Below are 14801 nucleotides of genomic sequence, written 5' to 3'. Positions count from 1 at the left end.
TTATTATTACTGAGTTTCTATCCGTACATGAGAACAATTAATAACAGCTGAATCAGATGTTCGAACCTTTACAGAGTAATTAGAACTCGTTGATCAGGCGATACCAGCTCAGCAACCGCCATTTACGGAAACAGCTGCGTGTTACGAAGTCAGATTTGTGGTATCCTTCATCTCTGTTATTCTACCGTGGGATTAGTTCCACAGGAAAGTAAGATAAAGATACGGCGAGTCGAAGGTACGGATACAGAGCGGTTCGTATTAATTTTGCTCAAGTGTACATCTCGATAGGATTTGAACTCAAACGTGCAATGACTTTGTCAGATGCTCATCATGAAATATAGTTCCGCTCACATTTATAGTCTTTGAGCAACACAGTTTATCACTGAATATAAGGCATTCAGCCGAACAAAAGGTGCCTGGTAAATAGTATAAAGTCACGTGACATCGATTTGGATCCAGATAATTATTCTATCGCTTTCTACCAAGACTGCTATCTAGGCGCAGTATGCTAATTCGTTGATATCTTTCCAAGTACTTATACCTGCAGCACTTAGTAGAAGGATACAAATCGTGGCGGCGATGCTTGATAGTTTCAGACTACGGTAAGGGGAATATACATAGTGAACTATTTCGCTGTAATATACCGCCCTTTGAGCCCGCTCGCTTTGAAACGTGGTATTGGAATATCCAGTCCAACTATTTCACTCTCTTTGGCTCACCAGACAGCACTCAGAAAGACGGAAGCTCATTGTTACTTGACACTCCCAGCTTGACTGGCAATCGATATCTCTATCGCGGAAAGAAATGGTTCACTTGAGCTTTTTTTTCTTTCATGCGCCTCGTTAAAAGAGAGCCGTAAAAAGGAAATGAATAAAACAATAAGACGACGGAGGTAAAGTGCTTGCAGCCACAACTAGCATCGACTCAAGTCGTCGGTATAGCCTGATGTTTGTTGGAGTAAACAGGCGTCACATTTTACCTGGAGAAGAGAAGTAATTTTTAATGTACTATATTCATATAAAAATAAGAAACAGGTTTGGAAAACTATTTCACAGATGAGGTGACAGTGCCATTGTAGTCTGGGAATTCGGTAAATTGGGAACTAAGTAATTTAGGGATGCAATATACGGTATCAGTTCGAAAAACCAATCCGTACGGAGAGTTTTATTGAGACAAACTCCGTTCTTCCCAGTTCAAAGCCATTGCACAGCTTTCACAGCTTTTGTTCTCAAGTTCTGAAATGTTTGTAAATTTCATTGCAGATAGAAAATTGCGCTGCTTATGATTACCTGCCAGAGAGGTCATTTTATTGACTTGAACCAGTCTTTCGCTGGTGATTTTCTTCACTTTGACAAAATCAGACCGTAGCTTGAGTATTTGTTCACACATCGACTCGTCGAACAAGTTGTAACAGCGGCGGAGGTCGGAACAAATCGATTGAAGTCATGCTGCCAGCTATTCGAACTATCTAAACTTGAGCTATTGGATACAAATATACATGTATACGGTACTATGGGAAGTGATTGCTTGCATGACTGTTGACAGGTACGAAATATTGAGCTATGGTAGCTGGTACAAGAGGCACGAAACATTCTCCACGCTATAAGCGATATAATAAACACAGTTGTACGTATCGTAGACATGAACGTGTACTTTGTATGTTTGCTCCAGTTTGAAGACATATTTGCGTACTGAAAATGCCTCGAAAATATAATATATTACGATATACGCATCAAGATGCAGATCGGGAAAAGTCAGCCAACAATGAGGTGCTACCCTCTGATCTAAACGAAGTACTTGAAACTAATGCTAGCCTTTAAGGAAGTGACAGATTGAATCCTAGATATATACTAGAAATTTCAAGTTACTGGAGGAGGTAATTTCATCTGCAGCACTGATCGACTTGTGTGTATGTGAAAGCACACTTTGTTCGGCAGTCTATTCAAGTGACTGACCGCATCGTAACATTACTACTTGCCACAGCTTGATACGGTAGTGAAGGTAGATTTACCGCGAATCGTATAAGCCCCAATGGTCGTCATACGCGAGTATCGGGCGGCCGAATTTTGAGTATTAATAACAAGCCGTATTTGTAGCCACAGTGTTAGTCTACAACCATTGTATTCTGCTCCTTCCATATCACGTCAAATCCGCCACTTGTGTATGTTCACTGAAATGCATGGCGTTTTCAGTGTGCATAGATAGGTATCACGGAGCATTGTGGTGCATCCAAGCATAGCCCGAGAACCCGTATAAAATTTATCTCACCGTAACCAGGAGCACTGCAGCTCCCTTTGGAGATCACGCACTGCGGACGATTAAAGCCAAGAATCAGATTCCCTGAACGTCACGCAAGTCGATAAATTCAATACTCGTTGATATCCCGATTCTCGATTATACCCACGCCGACTCAAGTTTCCCCTTCCAAAGTCAATCCAAGTGCATGCTTCACGATCATGCTTTATCACATAAGATGGTGTTCGAACGCTGCGTCACTTTTTTCACATGCCGAAATCGTCAAGAGATTGTATGAAATTGAGTGTACTGTACAGTTTGTAATCATAAAAATATTTTCTGATTGTATAAGTTTGCGCATGAGTTGCGGTTCTTCTCAACCGTCAATAACTAACGGTGGTCTCGTTATGAAGATTTTTCTTTTGGTCACGCGTTAGAGTATAATAACTTGCCTCAAGGCGCGGCTGTTTTGTTTTGTTACAGAACAGTGGTAAATTATTTCAGAAATATATGAGAACTCGTTAGCAACTGCTATACAGGGGCTGGAGAAATAAAATTTATTCTTACAAAGAACGAAAAGCTTCAATTAACTCCGTTGCATAAGAAAATTTATCCAACATACTGGAAACGAAATTGAAAAGTGGCTGACGCACTTAGAGAATAACATTTTCATTATTTACCGACACGACTTCTTTACAGTCACAATTTCATTGAGAATCGCAATAATCTGTAATTAAAATTGAAGTATATATAGCTCGACCCATTTTATACGACGCAATCGCAAACCAAGTAAGCAACAATTTCTGCCTATGGTAGACACTTGAAAAGAAGTTTCGCACAACAATTTTCTACCGTGAGTGATCCTACAATCCGAAGATCCATTGGAAGTGTGAATGGAGTGTAGAATGGCGTGAGAAGTTTTTCACGCGACTTGATCTCTGTCTATACATCGTATAAGAGGCTCATATTGAAGTTGGGAGTTTGAAACGAGTCTGGGATCGTTGGGAAAGGAACTTGCCTAACTATAAAGGTGTTCACCTTCACCACAGCTGGAATGTGCGGCTTTTCCGCGAAATTCTTTATCGGAATAATACTTTGGTCACGATTCAAGTGCGTGTGGACTCGTAAATAAAATACACATACATAGTTGTCAGTCGGTATACCTGTATCACTTTTCTTTTAGTTGTAACGGACGACCGCGGTGATATTTTCAAATTGTCAATGCAACCTTCCGATAGTAATACAAATAAATAAACAATGGCAGTACTCATTGTGAATTCTGTGACGAAAAATTATCGCGATTTAAAATTTAAATATCGCGATAAGACCACGAGCACAAGTATTTATTTCGTCGGATCAACAGAAATCCGATTGGAACCACACACCTGATTGTGAGGTTAATGCTGGAAATAAACCCTTGTCGAATATCGCAGCATACGATCAACGGTCTGTGTGTTTGACGAGTAATAAAATGCGAGGGTGGTTTATAGCCAATTGAGGTGAATGTCTACCTGTATACGAATTTCTGTATATATCGAGGAGTATCCGAGAGCTTTGTGCACACAAACATAAAAGCATAATACCTACGTCTACAACAAGTACGCCTACACCGAGGTGACCAGCAATATAACCGATCAGACTCTGGGTCGCAAATCATGTGCTCTGTGTACGACGATGAACAAATACCGCAGAGTCTTTTCTGAACTAAATCGAACCCAACCCGGCCATCGCTTGAAGTCAACGAATTGACTGATTGTGAGCGAAAACTCGGTCAGCGGATTTTTGAGAGTATACAATGGTTTCACTCAGATAAAAAGTAACCATACATACCTTCCAAAATTGTGTCGTGAATTAAACATTTTATAGACACAGTCTAAACTTGTCCCTGGACGTCGGCGTTGAAGTTTCTTGAATGTACCCGAAGTGCGAGGTTCAAGCGGAAGTGAGATAAACACAATGTTCAAACAATTTTGCTCATTACTTTACGCTTGTTTCTCAACCCAGTAACTCACTACTGCAGTCCACGTAGGAAGAGAATTTCAGTCAGCACGAGCAGAAGTGAATAACAAACTGCAGACTCCGTTGTCCAGTAACTTGTACAGCTAGTTTGTTTAACAAAGGTTCATTGCATAGATATAATGATTACACATGCATTTAAATAATCGAAGTTTACGAACACCACCCGAGGCGTGTGAATTTTTCCGACTGATTTCACATTTTACGTCAAACAAATTCCCTGCTCTTTGAAACGCTTCTGGTGATCACGTTCACTATGATCTTTTTTATCCCTCGATTCACCTGCAGATATTCCAGTAGAGAGTGTCTCCCTTTCACAGGTCACTGCCCGAGGTTCATGCTACTAGGTAGGTTTTTCTCTAAAGGTTGAGTAGAAGCAGTAATTACAAGCACGCGTATGCACGAGACGTCAACACACGAGGTACGGTACGGTGTTGGCCGGACGAGAGTATCGCGCTGCTATTCGAGGGGAGATCCAAGCTGAGCCACGTGACCACTTTGCTCACGCAAGAGGTAGTCTCATTTGCTGATCCTGTTAGAAGTGGAGAAGAGGCTTTTTGCGGGGTGCGAAATTTTTACGCCGTTGCTTTTGATTAACGATAAGTATTCAGTCGCTTCAACTCAACGGTTCGTAGTGTGACACACTTTTCGCATTATCCCTTACTCGAGTTACCGCGATGCCTTCTTATCAGTTTACGAATTTACACTGATTGTGAATTAAAAACCCTCCGTGATTTTTACAGGTTTTCTGTTCGTTATTTCCTCATTCCAGACGCGTATCGTCTCATTCGCCACTTTCATATGAAGTTATTGTTATAGACACTAGAGAAGTCTGTATGAAAATATTCGAATGTTCCATGAGTTCGTTTCCGTTAACTTATAACTTGCGATCGTACTTGAAATTTGCTCATTAACTTTGCAGGGCATTTTACCTATGCACCGGAATAAACTCGGGAACAGAGGGTGCAATTTTCTGATATTTCTTGCGTGTAGTGCTTTCGAGGATGGCGGCACCCTCACTGTCGGATTCAACCTTTATGAGGGTTCAACGACTCGCTAGAGTTCCACGTACACACCATGCCTGCATGTGCATTGCATCCGAGGCACACAACTCTACTTGTATTTGTGCTCAGGTTGCCCTATAATTCTGGTGCATTGTCACCGCGCATAGCGGAATATGAAAATGGGCGTACTTCCGACGGTGGATGTTCAATTCTTGAAATTGCACTTTGGCATATGGATCATTCTACAGAGAAAAGACTTGTTTACGATATCATCAAGGTGTTTGGTCAGATTAACCGAATACTGTAATATCTGTGAAAAATTAGATGCATAACTTCGAAGATCACAAATTTGAGTAATTGTAATTACGCCGGTTAATCTGCAAATCCTGATATTTCGCACGTCTAGTAATATTTTTACCCGATTCTCGAGGAGACACATATTTTTTCTATTCTATTTTCTTTATTCCGGTCGTAAAAGACCTCCGCGAATCCTCAAGTTCAGGTTCACGTTCATCTCTCCAACCGTTCCGTCTGCATCCGTGCGATATTCGCGCCAGATCCTCAACCCTCGGAATACGGGTACTTGAGTCTACTTCAATTTCCGTTGAATCTGTCGCCAGTGTTGATAGGGAGCCAGCGAGAATGCCGAGTTGAGCCCAACCCGAGTAATGTGTGTGAAATGATTATTAAGTGAGTACCTATAATGAAATTAACCCGTCTGCAGAAATTGGAGAGCCCATCCAGAATTGAAACGGGCAATGAGAGAGCATAAACGCCTTCACCACACCGGCTGCTGTACTCTTCAGCACATTCAAAACGACCGCGTTCACCATCGTATAATTATTTTATCAGAGGTATATCAGGCGTGGTTGTACCTAATGCAAACCAAGTGAGGCGAAAGCTACAGGGTCCCTTTGCGATATGTTATACTTTGTGTCGTGCGACTGACGGTTTCTGCCTAATTAGCGTGAAATTGGCTACGTTCTCGACGTGCCAGACATCGATTCCCAGACTCTTTCCGTCCTTCTGGGTATCGGAATGATAATTCGCAATTCACAGTTTCGATGATGATACGCGCTAATGGTTTTCACGTCTCGATTAAGAGAAGAATAGTTACAATACAAGAATAATAATTGAATGATGAGAAAAAAATTTTAAAAACTTTAATATTTGAGACTATTCTATTCCATTAAAGCTTGATATTATTGCCGCGGGATAATATTGGTACAGATGACGAAGTGGATGACTCGTTTTACACAGACAACACATATGAAAATATTAATGAAATTCATAAATTATACCTATGTTCCTGATTTCGATTGATTTTGATAATTAGATTTAATTCTGAAGAAATTGTAGACATTCATGGGATCAATGATGCTATTGCACGTTGGACATCTCCTGATCCTGAACTGCTCTTCGCAGTTTCCACCTTCTTATTCGCTTTCGAAGTATGTGTTGTGAAAAGTGTGGATCTTCATATTCTTCAGGGATGAAAAGTTGCAAAAGGAGTACCTTGAACTGGTAATAAATTACCCTCAAGAAACAGTATTAGCTGATTACCTTGTAACGTGTAGCGTTAATTTACTTTTTCTTTTCTATTACGACTATATTCAATATCAGGCTCCGAAGAAATGGGGTTGAAATTTAATTCTATCCAGAAGTGGAACATCGTATCGTGGATTCGAACGTCCAGTCAAGTAAGAGAAGGTGAAAAGAAGCCACAAATTATCAATTGTGAAAATAGTTTTAAACGCGATTTTCGCCTAAGGCTTGAAAAATCAATCATTCACGTTCAACTGCACGAAAAATTCACTTTTACGGTGAAATTATGTATTAGTCTTCGAAGCACTACAAGAACCGAGGATTTCCAGGTTTAATCGAGATACCTTTGAGTGTCCGAAAGTACAGTTAATAATAAGGGATCCGACGGAAGCGGTATGTTCGGCAAATATTATTCGCATGAATTTGGAATCCATCCCGACTGGTACCCGCGGTGAAGATATGATAAGACCTTACATATTCCGATTTTATCGTAACACACACACGGCTACATTTCCTTCAACCCATGAGAAAAGAAGACGAGAAGAGAAACGTAATGAAATTGTTGAGATACCACGTTGGCTCTCATTCTAAATCCTCTGATCGTGAAATTTGAAAAGAGCGAGACAAATAATGTCGGTAGAAATAAAAATGTCACGTTGAAGGTGAGAGTCGACTAGCAGAGTCTTGTTGTTTTTTTTTTTTCATTCTCGTATTCAAGACATTTAGGAATTTGTCTCCGTAATTTTAGGATAAAAATGTTTCCTTCAATCTGAATGCTGACAAAACTAAAAACTTAGTCAACGAATGTAGTTTTCATCGTTGGGATTGTTCGATTGAAATTAACACTCGAACGGAGGTGTTGACGGAACTTTTTTTATGCGAGAAAGTATCGGTTGTTATAAAGATGAAAAGCAATATTTTTTGCAGTGTAATATAATCCGCACGGTTCGGAGGAAGAATTTTTGCTCAGTGTCTTTAGTGCCTCGTAAAGTCTCTATTTTTCGCTCCCTCATTTCCTCCCGTTCTCAACGCCCGCGTTACGTCGTTCTATTTGCCTCGTTAGCGACATACAACGTGATTGGAATAATAATGTGACGAAATAATTGGATTAAAATGAAGCGGAGTTGAGCGGCGATGAGAAAGTTGTGAAAAAAAAAGTACAAGCTGCTCGGGTACTGCAGAGTGATTTAATTACAAGGGTGATAACTAAGGGTTCGTTATTCAAGGACAATAGTACCCTACTAATGTACCTCACCGTATAACAAACGAAACATAACGCCGATGTGTAACTACAATACGAACCTCAATTAACGCTGTCAGTAAAGTCATACGATACGCGATGCACTTTAGCTAGTAACTCCCGACTGACATTGAGTAAACAAATCGATCCTCCGTTAGTATTGCACTCTGTAAACGAGAGGAGACAAAATACGGTGCGCGGTTTGTTTATAATTTATTGTCATTTGATTTCTTGCATCTTTGTGGTTTTTGCCATAAAGAATAAGGAAAAAAGTGGAGTTGACAAGGAAAACAAGATTGGCAAAGTTAATTATCACATTTGTAACGGCACCGCGGCGTACAACTGCAGTAGTTTATTTTCTTTGCTTTTAATTATTGCAGGACGAAGGATGGAAGCTGAACAGAACAAATTATTACCAAGAAGGTTGGCTGGCTACGGGAAACGCGAGGGGACTGGTGGGGGTGACTTTTACCACTTCGCATTGCAGAACCAGAGCCGCCGAGCTACCTCTTCGAACGAACTATAACCTCAGGGGTCACAGAAGCGAGGTATGTAGAGAATTGCCAAAATTTAAACGCGAACAAGACTCGTTAAAATATTTCGCCGAAATTCACAAGGGAGTGAAATTTGAACCGGTGAATTCCGTCGCGCGGTTTCATCCAATTTTTCCGTTTCACCCGCTTCGCAAATACACGACGAAGGTCGCCAAGCCGCGGATTCCAGTTACAGGACGAGATTAGCAGTGACTATATTTTACACATCGAGCCGCGGTAACAAGCGGACAAATCTCTCTGGAGATTGATTCGCGGCCCAGTCTCCGTTATCGTTTCCCACCCCTGCGCTCCGTCCGGCACGGCCGATTGCCGGATGGTCGAGGGGCGTACGAAACGGAAGGGAGAGACGTGTAGGGCCGGGCCAAATTGCGAGACCCTCGATTAATTACCGAAGCTTCGGAACACTGCCAATTTAACCCCGCGTCAACTTGCCCCTGGCGAACCATTCCGAAACTTTCATATATCCATCGCCTGCTGAGATTCCACCTTTCCAATATCGGCCATTATTAGCTACCCGTTATACGTGTGCATTGGATAATTCTAATCATCCCTTACGTAAGAACGCTTTCTATTCTGTACTTAAAAAAAAAAAGATAAAAAAAAATAAACTTACGGATATGGGCGGAAAAAGCTCAGTTATATGGAACAGCTTTCGAAATATGTTACCATTCTGCATTATTTCAATCAATTATTTACCACACGTTATATCCCAACATATCATAGCTCATTTAATTTGTAAATACTCCGATTCGAATTATTGTTGAGGTATTTAATTGAACGAAAAAACAAGTTACGTAAAATCAATACGCGTTCTATGATTTAATAAACCGAGTACGCTTTGTTTCGTGATATATTTATGTTATGAAAAATCGAGGTCAAGTAATTTGTGTCGATGAACTGCTGTTCGTTAAAATTGAAGAAACTAGTAGACTTCGATACTTCAAAATGGTGCTAGATAATGTAACTCGCTCAGATTATGAACCCGTTTACTTTAAAATGAAAACATTGACTCAAAATGCCTTTAGTGAGTAAAGAATGATGCTGCCTTTTTCTATTTCTGCATTTTTTAACCGGTCGTCCGTACACCTGATACATCTTCAAGCACAGGATATGAAAATACGATTCGGAGGGTAATTTTTCAGTGATTTAACAAAATTTTCAGCCGACAAGTGTCTTCACAGTGCTTTCCCAAAGTTGATTCACCATTTCCAAGCTCTACTCAAACTAATTTTTTTTCGATTCAACCTGATTACGTGTTTTCACAGGAATCAATTGGCAGTTTGATAATTAAATACATAGCTGAAAGTTTCAAAATCATTTTGCCGCATTTGGGGGAAAAAATGAGCTTTTTAATTTCCTGCACGATAAACGTGAAAGTTTGAGACGGCAATCTCCGTGGCGTTCGAACCTTCCACGTCTTTTTTGGCGACGAAGCCAGCGTGCAGGGAAAATTAATTTCACCTATGTATGCACGTTCCTTAGCTACGTCGAAATTATATAACAAACGTTCAGCGAAGCTTGCCGCATACATGCGAAACGAAACGCGAGCAGACGTTGCTTTACGACCAAGCGCGTAGGAAATTTTATTCAGATTAGCTAGAATATGCGAAAGAAGACCAACAAAATTTGAATTATTCAAGAGGCCTCACCCAAGTCGGTTATAGTTCTCGCACTCGCTCCCCGCAATTTTCTTGAAAAAATAAGGCCAGTCTGTTTGGATTCGGGTTACAGGTATCTTTTGTCCCGTCCTATAGAGCCTCGTATCGTTCCCCCTTCATTGAGTTTCACCATGAACAACTCCGAATATGAAATGTAATTTCATTCCACTCCCTCACTGGGTCTGAATTCCATTTTCAAGTAAGTACTCTGCTCTTATTTCGTCAAATAACTCTTCAATTTTAAGTCCTTAGATAGATTATCCTGGGAACAGAAAAGTGCAAATGGAATTGAAAAATTCCAACCAATTGTCACTCTCAAGATTGAACATGCACTACAAGTGGGTAATATATGCGAAGTTATATTCGAACTCTACCCCTCCGGAAGTTTGATTTCGGAAGGTTATTGAGAAGGAAAGAAGCCAAACAAGGTGACAAATTCCTAAAACTGAGCGAAAACATGAATTCAAAAGATTCGGATTATCTGAAAGTAAACAGACTGAACAGCGAGGATAAAAGAAAAAGGAATTCTACTTGAAATCGGATTATCGAACGCCAGCTATCTGTTCGGTGGATAAAAGTTATATCGCAATCTCGCAGACAGCAGGGTTTAATTTGGTCATAGTCTGGTTCAACCTTAACTTCACATTGCAGCTAGCGCGCTAGTACTTTGATGTATACTTACGGTGATCCGTGAATTCCTTGAGTATATATATATATGGGATTCTGGCTGATGCAATAAGAAAATACTAAGGCGAGTCAATTTTCTCGTGCAAGGGTAGTTTTCCAGTTACGTGACGCCGGAGCCAATTTTGGTACGGTCTTTATGGAGGGTTGGCTGCTAGATGCAGACATTCATTCCCGTTATATACACCACTGCTTTCGCCTACACGGAAAATATGAGGAAAAATGCATTACTGCAGGCTTCATCGTCTCAGGGATATTGATGGACGCGTTGCCATTGGCTCACGATAGTATCGACGCATAGAAACAATAACACGATGACGGAGTTCAAAGCGATTCGAAACGGGGTTTCTGCTTCAGGCACCGTTTCGTTTAATCCACAATATATGATTCATTCTGAAATCGTATTTCTCTTGATTCACGAACAGTATTCTGGTTTTTTTTTTTTATGCTTTCAAATGTTTATTCAGATACATTGTAATTTCCCTCCGATACATGCAGTCAATGTCGGAGTTGCGATTTGTCCCGGACACTCTTTTAATACATCAAACGCGCAGTTATTTGTAAAAAATCGTTCAACGCTGCGCAAAATTAATCGAGGAATGTAGAAGTATAATATTTTTTGTGCAATAAAATTCGAACATACGTTATAATGCCTCGAAATATCCGGGTGATAAATTGCATGCGCGCATGCAAATATTTATGAGAAGCATGAAGATAATTTATAATTTTCATGGTTGAGCATTCCATTAGAACGCTTCTTTAGAAATTGTAATGAACCACCAATTATATCCTGTCCCTAAAATTACGAATAAATTCTGTACCCGCCAAAATTGCAATTTGCATTGAGCGTAATGTGACGCGGAAACCATGAAAATTTCTTTTGTCACGGCTGTGCAGCGAGTTTCATAGAAAACTACCACTAACAATAAAACAAGGTGTATTCGCAGCATCTCACATCATCTGTTAATAAACCTGCAGAACTGCGCGAGAATGAAGCGTCAAAAATGAATGGATTTCGGATTTCTTTGCGACCGCAGTTCGTCATCGCGTGAAGACGACAAGGGTTAGCGGAGGTATATATTAAGACGGTGTCAAGCCAGTGTTGTCGAGATGAAAGGCTTTACGCTTTCGGGCGTAAGCGAAACAGGAATACAGCAATAACGGACGGAAAGAGACGGCACATCGGCAGTAGTCTTCCGGCCTTAAGCCGGTGTTATTAATATACGGGTAAGACCACCCCATATTTCGAGACTCATCGATTTAGACGCGGCACTGGCAAAGCTTTTTCGCACGAACTCGATGCACGAAAGCTACTCGTTTAGAGGCTATTAAAATTCAAATTGAACCACGTAACGACGCGACGCTGCTTCGTATACGTATAATACCTTACAGGCTGATCGATAACGTCGCCGGGGTGGTGGTACATCGATGCCCGTTTGATCATTCATTAGCAATGCATGAACGCAGGGTGGTATTGGGCGTGTGAATTAAACTCGCGGATAACGCATATTCTGACCTCAACAATTTATTTACACCCATGTGTTATTTCTAATTCTGTGTTTACTGTAGTAAAATGCTGCACGAATCATGTAGATTCTTAAAAACTTCCCCCCCCCCCCCCCCCCCCCCCGTCGATAAACCCCCTGCAGGGTGGTTTTATACGTTTCGAATTTACTTATCTCTCTGGTTGGCAGGTCTTACGCGGCAGCGTCGTTCACGACAGAACGTACCCAATAAACATTGCTGGTAAATAAATCGTAAGAAATTCGTCGAAAAATAACGTTGTATATAGTTGAATAATCGTTCAGCACATACGTTTTTTCTCGTGAAAAATGTCCGCCCTGATATAGGTTTTTTCGACTGCGCTCATCAACGTTTTCTGTTAGTGATTATGATCCGGATATTCCACGGTTGAAGTAAACGTCGAAATTACGGTTTTCGGAAACGTAATGAAACAAGTATGAAAGAACGCAATTTAAATGTTAACGTAGACGTTTAATATATACCTGTTATAGCCACCATTTTTCGTGGTTCAAACACGTTTAATAAGCGTGTTCATTGGAAAATTTTTTTTATAATAATACACGTACTTAATGTGTGTTGATTTAACGTAAAAACGATATCCGTAAACAATTATTATACGTTTAATTGAATACACTTCATCGAATATCACGCGGTTCCGATAAACGTGTAACAACCAACTTGAGAATATGTTTTCGGTATAATTTTTCATGTACTATATTAATACACAAGCTGTTAAAAGCTTCTTGTATGGTCAATATGGACTTATCTCAGGGGTTAGATGATACAGCAACGCTCACATTCTTAGCTATTTCAGTAATGGTACATTGCACCAATTAAATGATATTAATTATTTTACATCCACACCTATGTATTCTTATGAGAAATACAGGACAACTAAATGAGATAAAGCACACACCTTTGCGAAACATGATATATATTTATTATAAGGTACTTTCATCCAAGGCAACAATGACAATAGTTACATTGCACACGTATCGAAATATCCGCTTTAACAATGTATCCGAAACATAACAGTAGTTTTTTATATACCAGTTTGTCTGTATCGTTGATGCGGACATTTTATTATGCCAACGATGTAACTGTGTGAATGTTGACTGGGATGTATAAATAAACATACAGTCTTTTACATATACGCATACCTCAATTGTACAGATGTACTCACAAGAGTATAGAAGTATAGCAAATAGTAAAATTAAGTAAACATGAACAAACAAAAACTTATATCCGATACAAGAGGTTTGATAACAAATAAAACATGAAACAAAATAATCATACAATGATTATACCCTAACGAGGAAAATTGTTAACTTTCATCTCGGGACTAGGTAAAAAATCACAATCCTGACAAAGTAAAATAATAAAAAGTATTGGCACATTATTTCAAAAAAGAACACAGACGCTATAGAAAGCGTTGTCTAGGTACGCAGTACGCATAAGTTTTAATTATTATTCGACCGCAGCTGGAGCATTCACTTCCTCGATATCACTGCTAATCCGTCAAATACCTGAAAATACATAGTATTTAACACCTGTATTCTAGGTAGAATAATCTTTATGTGCCATTTCAACGTTCTCTCAACGTGTCTTGACAGGTCTATTATATATCATTTCAACCACTGTGTGTTTATTGGGAAAAGATGCAGCCACTAAATGATCGTTCATTCGTACATGATACGTATGTGTTAGCGATCTATTTCACTGGATAACCTTATAAAAGAAAAACGATGCCTGCACAAGTAAGAATGAAGCTAACAATAAATATCTGCGGCTTCTATTTGCAATCAGTATATATTCCATACCATAGACATGCTTCTTATAGCATTATCTACAAGCAATTCTATTGTGCCTACATCCTTTCGGCGACGTTCAAAAGCAAGTACGACGCAATCACAAAGTATTTGTTTCTTCTTTTTATTGTCAGGTTATTTACGCCTGTATTGTCATTTTCGTCTGTATTGAATCATCGTGATAAATTTTTCCAAATAGAAAATACATTTGTACTTACCAGCTTATGAAGGCTCACATAAACACGGACGTGCACTGACCTCGGAAGTTGGTCAAATTAGACTGATTCACTGATCGCGTGAGCTGAGAGCCTTCGCGAACGGTGGTGGGGGGGGGGCATTCTGGCGCGTCGTCCTCGGCTCTCAGCGTGCAGGAACCGTACGAGTTACAACACGCTGACCTAGCGAGCCAATCAGAGGCAGAAGAAGAGGCGCGAGTATTTCACGCTAGGACATTCTCGATTCTTCGCGACCGCTTGTCGTTTGATACATGCGCTCATTATACGTATATATAACATCCATGGTACACGAGCTTC

The 14801-nt window shown here is 40.0% G+C and overlaps 1 protein-coding gene and 1 long non-coding RNA gene across 6 annotated transcripts in view; one reads left to right on the top strand and one right to left on the bottom strand.

The window, feature by feature from the left end:
• Positions 1 to 14801, top strand: part of LOC124300894 (tubby-related protein 4) — a 49006-nt gene that overhangs the window by 6953 nt on the left and 27252 nt on the right. For all 5 annotated transcript variants that reach the window (XR_006907355.1, XM_046755382.1, XM_046755381.1 and 2 more), the window contains exon 2: positions 8421 to 8588. Coding sequence is in view for 4 of the 5 variants with exons in the window: in XM_046755382.1 (XP_046611338.1) it covers positions 8421 to 8588 (168 nt within the window). In the remaining variant the exon portion in view is untranslated. The remainder of the gene's footprint in view (positions 1 to 8420; positions 8589 to 14801) is intronic.
• Positions 13378 to 14749, bottom strand: LOC124300900 (uncharacterized). The gene is made up of 2 exons (XR_006907359.1): positions 14487 to 14749; positions 13378 to 13986 (listed from the first exon to the last, which is right to left on the bottom strand). It is a non-coding gene; the product is annotated as an uncharacterized LOC124300900 (long non-coding RNA).

This window comes from Neodiprion virginianus, chromosome 3 (genome assembly GCF_021901495.1).
Source record: "Neodiprion virginianus isolate iyNeoVirg1 chromosome 3, iyNeoVirg1.1, whole genome shotgun sequence".
NCBI lineage: Eukaryota > Metazoa > Arthropoda > Insecta > Hymenoptera > Diprionidae > Neodiprion > Neodiprion virginianus.
The sequence above is the reverse complement of the archived record's forward strand: the minus strand, read 5'-3'. Positions and strand labels throughout refer to the sequence as shown.